The 14651-nt window shown below is 47.8% G+C and overlaps 1 protein-coding gene across 1 annotated transcript in view; it reads left to right on the top strand.

Annotated features, from left to right (window-relative positions):
* The window catches only part of LOC119458092 (leukocyte tyrosine kinase receptor-like), a 169745-nt gene that overhangs the window by 100468 nt on the left and 54626 nt on the right, over nucleotides 1-14651 (top strand). Inside the window, 2 exon segments of the mRNA XM_037719908.2 lie at nucleotides 12494-12638; nucleotides 13642-13659. Coding sequence (XP_037575836.1) covers nucleotides 12494-12638; nucleotides 13642-13659 — 163 coding nt within the window.

Genomic DNA, 14651 nt, shown 5'->3' with positions numbered 1-14651 from the left:
CAGCTGGTGTCAGGCCTGGTGCCGACAGCCAGTCAAAGGACGTGTGGTTGGGCGGGCCTTGAAGGCCTGCGGTGAAAGGATCCAGCACACATCAACTCACTAACTTCCCCAGCACACATGCATAGCCGCAAGGCTATCCATGCATGCTGGGGGTGTTAGAGAGCTGTTTAGAGCCCCGACGAGTCAAGGTACTCAACTACGCTAAGCAGGGCCGAGTGGTGGTAGATTAGGCTGCGGTTGCCGACTCACCCTCGCACGCTTTCACTCACACACACAGCGCACGGCGCGCGGCGACGATTTTATAGCCGTTTGACTTTATATGGAACCTCACGGTGACGGCGACGGTGACGGCGACGGCGACGGCAAAACTGCGCTTGGAGTGTCTATATAATTGCTATGGCAATAAAAGGACGTTGGGTGTGGCGGAACGGCTAGTAGAGGAAGCTTTATATGCATGGGCACGACTAGTAGTGGTCGCTGAGTATATGGCAACAAATGCCACGAAACAATGCTTGAATTCATGCACAACACAGGCCTTACAGCACACATACCCGTTAGGCCCAGACCTCTAGTACGCTTGCGGACGCGCGCCCACGCATGCACAAACGGTGCGGCACGGCTCGTATACGCGTCGAAACGCGGCGCGATCTCGGTGAACAGCTCCTCTCTGTTATCGCTCGCTTGGGCTGCCTCGCGTCGGCGCGCCTGGCTACGCAGCGACGGCGCGGTTCATTCAACTCTCAGTGAAGCAGATTTATACCATGCAAGAAAGTGCTTCTTCTTCACTTTTCGTGCTGATCTAACAGCTCTAAAAATATAACAATTACGTTTATAGATATCGAAGCATTTTGAAACACTGTCAGTAACAAAGTACGGAGGGGGCGTCTGCCAAGGCGTCAACGAGTGAGGCCAGTGAGCGCGCGCTGTCGCGCGTATTTGTGGATGCAAACCGTTGCGCGCGTCCGCAAGCTTACATGTGGTACATGTATATATTATATTATACATATTATTCATTCATTCGTACATGTGGTACACGTACATATGTATTATTCATAAACACACACACACACACACACACTACTTCGTGACCGGATTTCGACACTTCTCACATACACTCTCTTTTTTTTTCACTTTAACAATCACAATCACTTTAACAATCCGAATGCTAAAGCACTAAAAGCTCTTTCCACACTTTCGCTTTGCGTTCTGGCAATTCCTTGCAGCAGTATTCCAACTTTGCTGCACACAGCTTGCGCACAGTTCGACGTCCGTGAAAAGAAGCGCAGTGAGGTCCCACTCGCCACGGAGTTTCGTATATTTGCAAAAGCAGCCGACGGAAGCGAGTCACTCAAGCGAATAACGGGGACTGCGCAAATAATAAACAGGGAGCGGGGCATAACGAGCACAGTTCTCTATTCCGAGTGTTCGTGTCTCTGCCAGAGTTACGTTCTTTTTACAATCCCGACAACGGCAGCTAGAGGCCAGGTCGGCGAGCATAAATGGAACAGAGGACTCTTTTTGTTTCACAGTTCTGCCCCCGTAAGCACCAGCGCACACGTCAAACAAGTTGCGTTCTTTTTTCTTCCTTTCTTTTTCTTTTAAGTCTTTGTAGAGAACCGTTATTCTCCGGTAGTCTTCTTTTTTTTTTCTCGAAAACCTGTCGGCGATTACGCGCGTTCCCGTGTTTATTAGCAGTGCCTCAAAGGGCGCCGAAAGTACTGAAGCGGCATGGCATGTCCATTATCGTCTTCTTTTTTGGGGGGGAGGGGGGGGGGGAGGTGTATAAACCATCTGTCTCGGCCTCTGTTTATTGACCATCGAGGTTTATGATCACCGACTAGGTCACTCAGAAGCGAAGAGTATGAGGAAGGCACGTATTCACAAAAAACATTTAGTTCCCAAGTGCTTTTTGCCAATGGTCGGCCGCTTTGGCTGTCCGGCATCAGGATTGGCTTAGCAGCCGGTCTTACGAACAGTTCTAGTTTAAATCCTTTATTAAAGCGAAAGCCTTATATGTATTGCTTTGAGGTGACCTTGAAAAAGTGGAGCCGGAAATCGCACAAGAAATCGGTAATAGATTTGCACAAAAAATTGATAACTCAATAAGATCATTACAAATCTCATAACATTAAACGTATATAAATCGATAGGTAATTACGAAGAAGAATTTGAATAACAATGATCATGATAGCCAGTACGTAATTATCATAATGAGCATGACAAAGCGGGAAAATGGTTCGAAAAACCCCCAAAGTGGCAAAGAATCGAGAATTGATGATAGTAATGGTGATGATGGTAATGATAGTGATAAAAAATGGGTATGCACAGAGATGAATGACATGAAGTAAGAGTGTATTGTTCGCCCTAAGTTAGAATACGCATGCTCTATTTGGGACCCTCATCAATCTAACCTATCTAATATTCTAGAATCAGTCCAAAATCGTGCAGCTCGTTTTATTTACTCTGTGTATTCTTACCATTCCAGCGTTTCCGAGCTTAAGGCTCGTGGTCACCTCACCAACCTTGAATTGCGACGTCGCATATCTAGGCTATGCCTTTACCACAAATTTTATAATGCTCCCTTAGAAGTTCCAGCTATCTTACCAGTCCATCGCTTATCCAGCCGCACAAACCATCCCAGAGCGGTTTACCCTCCCCCGGCGCGATCTACCACTCATCTTCACTCATTTTTTGTGAGGACAGCACGGGACTGGAACCATCTACCTACAACTGCCGTGCACCACTCTGATCCACATCAATTCAAGACAACACTGGAATCATTCTTTCACTGCAATTAAAACCCATCCGTCATGTAATACCCCAACTGGGGCCTTTGAGGTATAATAAATGAAATGAAAATGAAATGGTGAATTAAGAGGTCTAATTGGGTGATAGGAGTCAAACGAAAGGTATTGATGAGATAAGAGTGAGCTAAGATAATGAAGAGTAATGGAGAACAAATTAAGAGTAAGTGAAGGTGAATAAAGTGGTGATAGGGTGAATGTAGAGGGATGAAAATTGGAAATTTCGAGTAATAGAGCAAACCAAGTGTGAGGGAAGTAAAACCGAGATGGATAGAGTGAATGAAGGTGAACCGAGCAGTGAAAGGGTGAATCAAAAGTGAAGCAAGCGTGAATTAAGAGTGAATCAATGGGTTATGGAGTGGGGGAGTGACGTGCAAAAAATATATGAGAGATTTGAGGGTCCAAGTGAGAGTGACTCAGCAAGAAAAAGTGCTGAGTCACGGTTCGAGTTTGATGAATCATAGGAAGGGCGACTTGCAAAAAAGAAACATGATTACTTGCAAAAATGATTGTAAATTGTGGTTTCAGAGTGGTGATGACTCATCAAGAAAGTGCTTAGTCAAGGTCCGAGGTTGGTGAATAAAGGATGACTTGCAAAATTCACTTTGCAAAATATGGGTTCGGAGTGAAGATGAATCAGCAAAAAAGTGGCTGTCCTGTCGTTGAGTTAGCGGCGCTCGGGCTTTCGCCTTTGTATTATCACCGCCCGGATGGGCCAGTCGAATTCACCTTAAGGAACCTGAACGTTTCGCCAATGATGATGATAATGATGTCTAATGGCACCCCGATTTCGAAACGGAGCGGTGACAAATACTCACCTGGCCTGCTCGAGCTAAGCCGGTTTTACTACATTCATTGCAGTCTAGCATTTTGCCTCTCTCTACATTCTATAAAGTTACCTATGCATGTAACGACCGCTAGCGGAAGAAGATGCGATGTTTCAGGAAGCGATGAACCAGGCACGTCAAGTTGCACTTATCTGCTTGAGGCCTTCTCCATCGGACAATAAATAAATAAATAAATAAATAAATAAATAAATAAATAAATAAATAAATAAATAAATAAATAAATAAATAAATAAATAAATAAATCAGGCCCACCATATTTCTCTCTAGCACCCCTATTTTAACCCACTCAGTAGGACCTACGATCTCGTCGAGTCGACGAAACTGCAAGCCTGAGCTAATATGCTTCTTGAGTGCTTTATCAAAAAAATGTCCACACAGGTGGGTAACTCTCACAATGTCTGCGGAATGTCCCATAGACGGACGGACGGACGGCCGGACGGACAGACGGGCTTCCGGTTCCAAAAGTTAATGGAAAAGAAAAAAAAAAACAACACCAAAGGCAATCTAGCGCACTCCATTGCCTGATTATATACCAAGATTCTGCACTGCGTTATCTTTGTTCAGGGAAGCGTTTCTTATTTTATGAGTGCATCTGTAAGGCGCTATCAAACCTTCGAAATTACCGCGGGTAAAGCAGTAAATCCTCGGCTCGTGTAATGTAAAGGTTCATTTCGTAAAAATCTTTTACGGTAGAATTGCTCTTAAGTAGAAATCGCAGCCTATGCTGACGCTGAACCCGTATAATGAAATATAGAGTGCGAACGGGACAGAGCCACAGAAAGAAAAAAAAGAGAGAAAGAAGACGACACGTGCACTTTCGGCTTTTCTTTCTCTTGCACTTTTTTTTCTTTCTGTTACCCATTTTTTTCCTTACACCCAGTGCAGGGTAGCAAACCGGAAGCTCGTCTGGTTGACCTTCCTGCCTTTCCTCTTTGTTTATTTCTCTATCTTTCTCTCTGTCCCGTTCGCGTGTCTTATTTCATTATTGCCCTTTACCAACTTTCCAAGTGGACGATTGCTCTACTGGAGGGGGTATTCGGTAAGTACTGATTGGCTGAGGGTGCCTTTCTCCTATTCACGCGTGCCCCTTCCCAGGCAATCTCAGAACTTCAGCAGCAGACGAAATGGACATGCCCACTAGGTGGACACTTACAGAACACCCCCCCCCCCCCCCCTCCCCCCCCCCCCCCCTTCCCCCGTGATGCTGGACATATCGTCATAAACGCTGCTCTAGATGCATATAGTACCGTTACAGTACTACTGGCGAAGGCAGCTGCCAACGGCAATGAGCACATACGGACGAACTACTTTGTTGATACCGTCCCTGTTATTTTCTAATTGACCACCGTTCGCAGCCAGCCGAGAGGTATGCGGTGACAACGTGATAGCCCCGTGAAAACGTGGGTGGAGCTCCGCCCGGGCCGTTGACGAAACCGGCAAAGGAATAGCATTGCAATAGAATACACACATTATCCCAATCCTGGTGGCCGATTCCTAGCGACACTTAGTATTTAATATTTAAAACGGAGCGTTCTTTGTCTTTTTGGCCCCAGGTTGGTTTCACTGGTATGTCGCTCGCTCCCGAGTACGATGTGTATATAGAGCGGAATGTCGACCGGCAAAGTAGTGCGCCTGACCGCACCTTTGGGGCCGAATTCGCAAAGCTTTTCGTTCACAAGTGATCTTTCCCACTGGCTGACTGCATTCGATAATGATATGTCAAGAATCAGGATTGGCGGTTATTTGTGCTTACGAACTATTCTAGAGTAAGAGCTTTTTTTTTTCTTTTTTTGTGTGTCATAGCAGGCCCTGTTCCGCGTAATATAACAAAAAATGAACTTGTACATATAATATCGACTCACAGGTTTCTCTAAAGCACACAGACCGCTTAATGGATTAACGCAAGATATTCAACTGCTTCTTTGATTTCAACTGGTTCCAATATTTCGTCTACTCCATTTTTCCACCACTGGGTATGTACAACTGGGTTCTCGGCAAGTCCTCCGCAAAGGGTATCCTCTGGGCCACTGTGCAAAAGGAGCGTAAAAATGCTTAAGTGCATTTAACCATTCATCACACTTCTCCCTGCGTACACTTCCCATCACCGTTCTTCTCAACACAATTACACCGTACATCGCCTTCGACTGAGTTACTTCGCTGCGTCGGCGACTCAGCGTGTGCACCTGCGTGATTTGGAGCCTGCATATCGGCGCGATCTGTGAGCCGTGTGGTGTGCGAGCATAACAATTGAACAGATGAAAATGAACACCATTGTAGGCATCAAATTTAGTTGTGTACCGCGCAGTCCGACCTTTATAGCAAAGCAAGCGTGGGCATCAGAGAACGCCGACGCTGCTCGTTGCTACCAACCGGGGATATCGGAAGCAATGTCATAGCTATCGCATGCCAATATTTTTGGTGCTGTACCAACGGCGGGACTATGCCTTCGTGGTATAATTAAGCATGCCCCTCTTCCACACGTCGCTCTCAGGCTCGATTCATGGCAGGAGTATGATATTTATTTTTCTTTTTTTTCACCATGCGGCCGAAATGGCGCAACTTTTGACAAGTTCCTGCAGTGCTCTCACGTTCCAGAACAACAAGCTCACGAAGCATTGACAGGCATTCGCTGTGCAGAGACAGCGCATAGCAACAACAGCTCAGAAGTTGTTCACAATCCATTTGCGCAAGTTTCGAACGCGCGAGGGCGAAGTTTAGTTTGGTGAACCAGGTACGTCATTAACGGAGAAAGTGGGAAGAAAAAAATGAAATAAGAATGGTGCAAACTGAAAAAAAAAGCGTACCGAGAAAGAGGCGCTGATGGCGACGCACGTGGGCCGTGACTAATGCTTTACCGTGCTGGGCTGAATCAGATAATAAATAAATGAAAACTAATCAAAAGCACAAATTGACCTGGAAGCAGAATGAAACCTGCACAGGTTGCTACTAGTAAGGGCTGAAACGAAGACAGCTAGCAGAGAGCAAGAATCGGAAGGCATGCGAAGGCCGTTTGGGCGCATTTCAAATTTGGCAACGTAAGACTAATGACTTTGGAAGTAGAACTGGAGAGCCTGTGCATGTCATGCAGCACAGTTCGAGAACGGGGCCCATTAACGTTTCCCCGTACCCGTGTCACGCCCCCAAATCAAACTCTTGTCGTTTGGAGCCTGCCGTAGTAAAGGAAGATGAAGAAGAGAGAAATCGAAGCAAAACGGAAAGTAAAACCACCTCACAAATTTCCCTCCCGTTAACGGCATGTGTCGGATTCGTCGCTTGCGTCTCAGGAAATTACTTTTCACATCGACCTCTTTTGTATTTTTTGGAAAGGTGATTTCTGTTGAGAGCGGGAATTTTTATAACGCTTTAACTTTGCTTACTGGCGCGAAAATATGGCAAATAACGAAGGGAAACTAGGCTCGCACGTTCGTAGTTTAACACGATGCCTGAGTGCAGACGTTACATCGTACCCTACCGAGCTTAACTAGAGCCGGAGTGTACTCCGGCTCTAGTCAGGCCTGATTTGTGCAATACCCTCCTATACTGAACGACTCGCTAGCGAGTCGAATGCTCATTCTGTCGGGAACATTATAGTAAGAGGATTTTGTCCGGACTTTATACTTAAGGGAATAGGATTGCTTCGACAAATGGATGAACTGTTTACAAGTATGAGCTGTTTACGAGCATACTAATGCGTCGCGACAGTCGGTTCATAAATTCCAGAAAATAAGGCCTAACGCCTTACATCTCGGGCAGACATTGACCTTATTGCTTCTTACTTCATTTCTCGCAAGCTCAGAAGTGCGCGCGTGCTTGGCCTCACGCTTCCTCATCTTTTCTTTGCGCGCGACGGGCACACTCCGCGAACACAGCGTCGTCGATTCTCCCCTGTGACTCGTTTCCTCCTCCTCCTCAAAGGGGAGCATGGCGTCGGTATCTTTCATATTGGACGAACCATACGAATGCAGACGTGGAGGAAGAAAGACACAAACACACACAAGGCCGTTTCTGCTCAGCACTGTTCGTCCGATACGAGCGCCTATCATCCATCCCCAGGTTTCTTTTGCGACGGCGTGGTGTGCAGCATGATTGAATAACGCTCCGGGTCGTTCGCTCACCCATCTTCGTTTGGCGCAAGGTGCTCAAGTATTCGTCGGCCGAGAAAGACGCGAAGTGCCGGTTTCCGAGTTGCCAGGTCACGCACACCTTCGCAGAAGCGCGCGCGTGTGTGCGTGCGCACGCACGTACGTGCAGACACATGCGTACACACACACATACAGACATACACACATGCCCGCCCACATATAGGTACACATAAACGCGCGCCCAGACAGACAGACAGACAGACAGACAGACAGACAGACAGACAGACAGACAGACAGACAGACAGACAGACAGACAGACAGACAGACAGACAGACAGACAGACAGACAGACAGACAGACAGACAGACAGACAGACAGACAGACAGACAGACAGACAGACAGACAGACAGACAGACAGACAGACAGACAGACAGACGGACAGACGGACGGACGGACGGACGGACGGACGGACGGACGGACAGACGGACGGACGGACGGACGGACGGACGGACGGACGGACGGACGGACGGACCGGACGGACGGACGGACGGACGGACGGACGGACGGACGGACGGACGGACGGACGACGGACGGACGGACGGACGGACGGACGGACGGACGGACGGACGGACGGACGGACGGACGGACGGACGGCGGACGGACGGACGGACGGACGGACGGACGGACGGACGGACGGACGGACGGACGGACGGACGGACGGACGGACGGACGGACGGACGGACGATTGTGGCACACTAGACCATAACTCCGTAACCCCGATAACCGAAAATACATTCGCATCGGACCGATCGACGCAGCGCTTCTACGTTTTTTTTTTTTTTTTTGGGGGGGGGGGGGGGGGGTTGACTTCACTGTATCGAACGAGTGCAGTCTCAGCGGCGTGGCAGTAATTCACCGACGGCCGGCGAATTAGTACCCTCGTTCGTCGCCGAGGCCAGGCGAACCGCTGTGCGCCCGAACCAATCGACTAATTGCGGCGCCAAGGAACAGCGGGCTGTAGTCGCAGCCATTGGAAAAGCCCCGTCGCCGGTCCCTCCACACGATGTCCCCATTGGTTCCGGCGGACGAGGATATGCAAGCAGACGCGGCGACAGCGCATGCAATTGATCGGGCGACGAGGAGCCCACTTGGGGCATACTCGATGAGGACGAGGCATAGAGGGAGCGAGAGAGGCTGACAGAAGGAGGTACACGAAGAAAGGAAGAAAGAAATGAAATAAAAAAGGTAGGACGAAGAAAAGTAAGGAAGGAAAGAAAGAAGATATTATATGAACAGTATAAAGGAAGCACGTCAAGAAAAAACAAAGGAAAAAACAGAAAAATAGAAAGATCGAGATAAGAGCTACGTCTGCTTGTTCCTTAAGAGGCTGCGATGCGAGGTGTGTGTGTATGGGGAGGGTGAGGGGGGCCACGTCCCGGAGGTTTCCATTTCCCCGATTGCTCGCGAGATATTCTCTTGAGACGATACTTGAGACGAGGACGAAATAAAGCCAAAACGGGCAGATAGAACGCGTTGCGCGCGTAGCTTCGATTTCTTTGAACCGCTGCTCGCAAGAAAGGGAAGCAAAAGCGCGTGGCCCGTTAGCTTTCAGTCTTTCCAAGTACTGCCAATCAAGGTTTCAGAGTTCCGCGAATTCGGCGTTGGTTCGCTGTATCTTCGCTTTAATTCCATTGCGAGAGCGCGCTCGAACGAACGTGCACTGTAGTGTTTCACTTATAGTGTTTCGGTGGCATAAATGAAACCTCGTTTTATCGAATTTCGAGTGCCTAATAATTTCGCTGCTGACTCATAGTGAGTCTCTGTGAATTGGTAATAAATAGGCTGCTTCAAATTACTTTTGTTTTCATTACGACAGCCTAGTGGCTACGGCGTCACGCTTCGGAGCTTCAGATCGCGGGCAAGATCCCTGCCGCTGCGGCCGCAAAAAAAAAAAAAAAAAAGGGGGGGGGGGGAGGGGCTCGTGTGCTTAGGTTAGGGCGCACTGCAAGAAACCTTAGGTGGTCAAAATTACTTCGGGATCCCCCACTATACGGCGTGCTTCGTAATCAGAGCTTCATTTTTGGCGCTTACGTATCACTCTACATTTTTAAAGCAAGCCCCTCACTTAAAGCAAGCCCCTATTTTCAGCCCCATATCGTCGGGGCATTTTATTATGCCTACATTCATAGTCCCATTGCCTGCGGTGCTTCGGCGTGGAGACAATACGTGTTTTTCACATTGTGTCGCCTCTCCCCAAAACTTCCGGACTAAGGACATTTCAACGCATCACATTTACCGAGTTTGTTCCCATGCTTCACCAAACTGCGACATCCTGCGTATTTTCCTCTGCACCAGCTGTTTATTATAAAAGTCTTGGTCGTCATCTATTGACTGATTCATCGTAACGCACATGTTCATGCTTTCTCCTTTAGTTTGATCCACGATACTATCATTACCACATTCTCTCAGCAATATAATCTTCTCGTACCAAAGGTACGCACTTATTCAGGAAAATTTCCTACTGTATTCGCTGCAATACACTCGAATTTCATACCTCATGAAATTAGGTCATCAAGCAAGGAACGTCTACATATTTCCTAGTTGTATAAAAAATCGTTTATTAACTACATTAATGAATCCTAATAATTATTGTTCGTTTTTTTTGTAATAGCTCTGCAATAGCTTTGCAGTTCAGTTTATTAGTTTGTTTTATTTTTATAATAAAGTTGTGGTTGGTGTTAGTGTAGTTGCTTCTTAATAGTTACGTCTGAACAGGATGAATCATCGCTGTTCCTGTAATTTGTTCTGTCCTATTTTTGATTGGGGAGTTAGCATTTGCTCTTTCAGGGTTTTTATCTCTTTCAATATATCTAGACATAGTTGGTTTTAATTCCTACGCTTAGAATAACTTTTACATGTAGGCTTTAACCACTGCGTGATAGCTGTGTGGGATCAAATTAACCCGTGTTGCATAAGGAGGTCTCGCTGACGGCTGCCTAACCTTGGGACCTTCTTCTTCACTGCTTGTATTCGTTGTGACCGTACCTTCACTGTTCAGCAAATTTCAAACTGCTTGTAGGTCATCGCCCGCGAGTGTTTTCCAAACTCTGTCGATTTCCGAAACGTCGACGCTGTTTGATCGAATGCACTGTCGACGACGCCCGAAGCACCACACATTCTGTGCGTTTGTTATCTGTCGCAGTTTTGGAATAGCGAATCAGTGGACGCAACAAAGCAGTCAGACCTTGTTCAGCTTTCATGGAATTCTTGGCTCAGAGTAAAGGCTCATTCACACCGGCGACTTCAGGAGGTCGCGTGACCATTTGCGACTCGCGAACAAAAAGTGACCGAAGGCGACTGATGTTCACACCGGCAAGCCCGGCCGAGCGCTACCTGCAAGTCGCAATCCCGGACATTCTCGTTCTTCAGCGAGAATTCTAGGGATCTACGCAGTTAGCGCGCACTTCGCTGGCACTGTGTAAATTGGTTTCGCGTTCCGGCAACAGCCATGGATTTTGATTCGAGCGACGGCTGGATTTTGATTCGAGCGAACAGGAAGACGTCGTCCCTGTGCTGATGTGCTCTGCCGGGGTGTCAGCTGTGGCAGCGCGGAAGCCTCCGAAGAAAACGCGACGCTCGTGGGTGCGCCCGTGCCTCCACTCGCGTGAAGTGGCCGGCCACGCAAGCCGCCTCCTGACCGAACTTTGTGCGCGTGAGAACGAGTGTTATCGATAGCAACTTGTAATTTCTAGTTCGCATTGCGGTGACATTCGGTGCATAATATTAAATCGAAGCTGTTCACCCGCTGTTCACCTTTGGGTGGCGTGCTCATCCAACGAACGGCCGCTGGAAAAAGGGTTTGTGTTGCGCTTTCTTTTCCTCTTGTTTAGCTTCCAGCGAATGCGACCGCGTACATTCGACACGTTGCTGCAACTGCTGCGTGCCAGCATCACAAGACAAGACACCAATTACCAGCCTTTAGTCTGCATGTGGTGGCGCGGACATTGCATTTGGCGTGGACGACGACACATAACATGACTTTTGGCGTGGCGCTGATTAGTTGAGCAGCTTTGCGACCACAGTCGCGCGACTGAAAAATCGAGCAGTGAGCAACTGGCCCAAAATGGTCGCTTTTAGAGAAAAGCGACCATTTGCGACCAACTTGGTCGCGCGACCACTGTCAGTCACCGGTGTGAATGAGCCTTAAAGGACGCCGTGTGATAAGCTATGCGCAATGGGTAGTACCATTTGCTTTGCCATATTAACAGCGGAGCTGTTCTTAGTCGAGCGTGCGCCCTCGATGACGGCGCCGTCACGCAGGAGCAGAGCCGGAGAGGTCACGTGACCAGCTCACCAGGAGGAGAGGAGCCGACTAATCGGAGCGCGTGCCGGGGAGGAGGAGGAGGAGGAGGAGGAGAGACGCCGGGGTATAACAGCAGGTGTTAGCTCTTCGCACGATGGACGCCGCTCGGCGCGAGCGACAATACGGAGAAACATACGCGACAATCGCTGAAACAGAACGACCGCATCTCCGCTGTTTCGACAGATTTCACTTCGTGGAACTGGTTGCACTTTTTCAATTTCTACTTTATTTAATTACTCTACAATTTGTTTTAACATCCCGTTTATCCCTTTACTGCTCCGCGATTTAAGGGTGTATCTCGTGAATGGATTAAGAGAGTCCACATTTGCCTATCGATCATGAGCATGTATTGACGCGTATACGGGGATGTAAACGTGTCACACCATTGTCTACGCAGCGTGTTCGTGAGGGGCGCCCGCGGAGGCCTGGGCCTGAGCCGCGCGTGCAACACTTCGGGTGCCCTGATCAGGGCCACGTTTCGGTGGGAGCACGGCGACCGCATCCACATCATCGCCGGACAGCGGGGCACCGACGCATGCGAGGTGAGTGGGAGGGAAGGGGGGCTTCGAGAGACCGCGCTACTGAAGCGTCGTATACTAAAAAAAAAAGGATGGGGAGAGGAACGCGTGGTGGCTTCGGCTTGTTGGTAGTTATAGTTTCCTTATACATTGTAGATATGTTTAGGAGTTCAAACGTTACTGCACAAGGTGCTAAAAAAACGTGGTGAGAATGTAAAACAACGTGCGCGGGCAAGCACGCGCGCGCAGACACCGTTGAACAGTGAAAACGAAACTAAGGAAACAAAACGCCAAGGTTTACAGGTGGCCGTTCTTCAGAGTTGTTGCGCGAGCTATTGTTGTCATCATTGCTTTCTGCATTTGGCAAGATTGATTGATGGTTTATTCGAAACACACATACACACAAAAAAGGGAGAAAGAAGGAAAGATGGGGATGGGTTTCAGGAAAAGACATAATAGACGGGAAGAGAGGGAGGCCGCGGGTATCGTAACTGCCCCACTGCCTTGTGTGCACCTGAATGATTCCGCGGCCAAAGATTTGTAAGGACGTGTGAGCGAAGATAGATAGATAGATAGATAGATAGATAGATAGATAGATAGATAGATAGATAGATAGATAGATAGATAGATAGAATAGATAGATAGATAGATAGATAGATAGATAGATAGATAGATAGATAGATAGATAGATAGATAGATAGATAGATAGATAGATAGATAGATAGATAGATAGATATGCTAAAAACGGCTGAAGTAGGTAAATAATGCTATTCGCATTAAAAAGCAAGTCGGAAGTGACACCTATCAGACTAACCCATGCAATAACGAGAGTTGTGCGCCTATGTGTTCCAGTGAGTTCCACGCACTAACTTATAATCGTCTCTCCCGGGCACGTAGGCTTTCCTCTTTTCTTCATTTTTGTGATACGGCGGGGGGCAAACACACATGCTGCAAACATCTGCTTAAGCTTGCGTTTCTCCTGTTTCCCTCTCTCTCTCTTTCAACGACGGCCGGGTGGACGAAGCAGAACCCAAATCCCAGAATTGTAAGTACCTCGCAAAAAGCTCACCTTTACAATTTGCCTTCCTCTTTTTCTAGCTTCATAAAGTGCAAACTTAACTTGGCATTCCTAATTTAATATGCAATAGCCACAGAGCGAAGTCAGAGGCTCAGAGTAACACAGTCGAACTCCGATTTTACAAAACCCGACTTTACGAATTCCTTGATCTTGCGAACAAATCATAATGCCTGAAATGTTTGACGAATGCGCTTTCAAGAAACAAAGTTGAGCAGCGCTCCTAATTTTACGAAGCCGAACCGAGAAAAAAAAATGAACACAGGCGGAAAAAAAAATCAAAGCCCCTTTCTTAAAGAAAGATAGTTGAACGTGAAGCTTTCGCCCATGCAAACTGAATCAAAGTGAAAGTTCAAAGCTAACGACCACGCAACGAACCCAAGAAATGCTGAGCAACGCGATGCGATGCATATGTGAATGGATTGCTCGTTTAGGGTTGTATTTTTTGATCCTTGAAGTTGAATGAAGACGCATTTCGTTAAGTTGCGTAGCCTTTATTTTAGATAATGTAGCCGTTGATTACACGCACACACTCATACTTTCACGGACTGCATGCCGTTGCCGATACACGCGATCGGCCTTACGGGCATGATCGTGCTCGCGCTTACGTTCGCGTGCGGCACTGCCGTGCGCTGCACCCGCGACCTACCCATGGTGATGGACGGGAATGCATTGCGTGCCGTGCGTAATGTAATGCAGATATATACAGTTCGTCTGGGTAGCGTGGCGTTGTATAGTTCCCATTGTTCTTATCGGTACAACTGCGAATGTAAAACTGTAGTGTTCTACGATTGTGGGCGCAGATGCGCAGCCGTTGTTCTATAGTGCGCGCAGATGCGCAGATAGTTCCATTGAGTAAGTTGGGTTTCCTACCGTGCGTTTTCGGCGGTCACGGACGAATCAGTGAGACATAGAAAGCTGCGCTCTAAAACAGCCAAGATGGGCCGCAGGGAGAGCTACAC

The sequence above is a fragment of the Dermacentor silvarum genome, chromosome 7 (genome assembly GCF_013339745.2).
Source record: "Dermacentor silvarum isolate Dsil-2018 chromosome 7, BIME_Dsil_1.4, whole genome shotgun sequence".
NCBI lineage: Eukaryota > Metazoa > Arthropoda > Arachnida > Ixodida > Ixodidae > Dermacentor > Dermacentor silvarum.
This window is presented reverse-complemented; position numbering and strand designations above follow the sequence as displayed.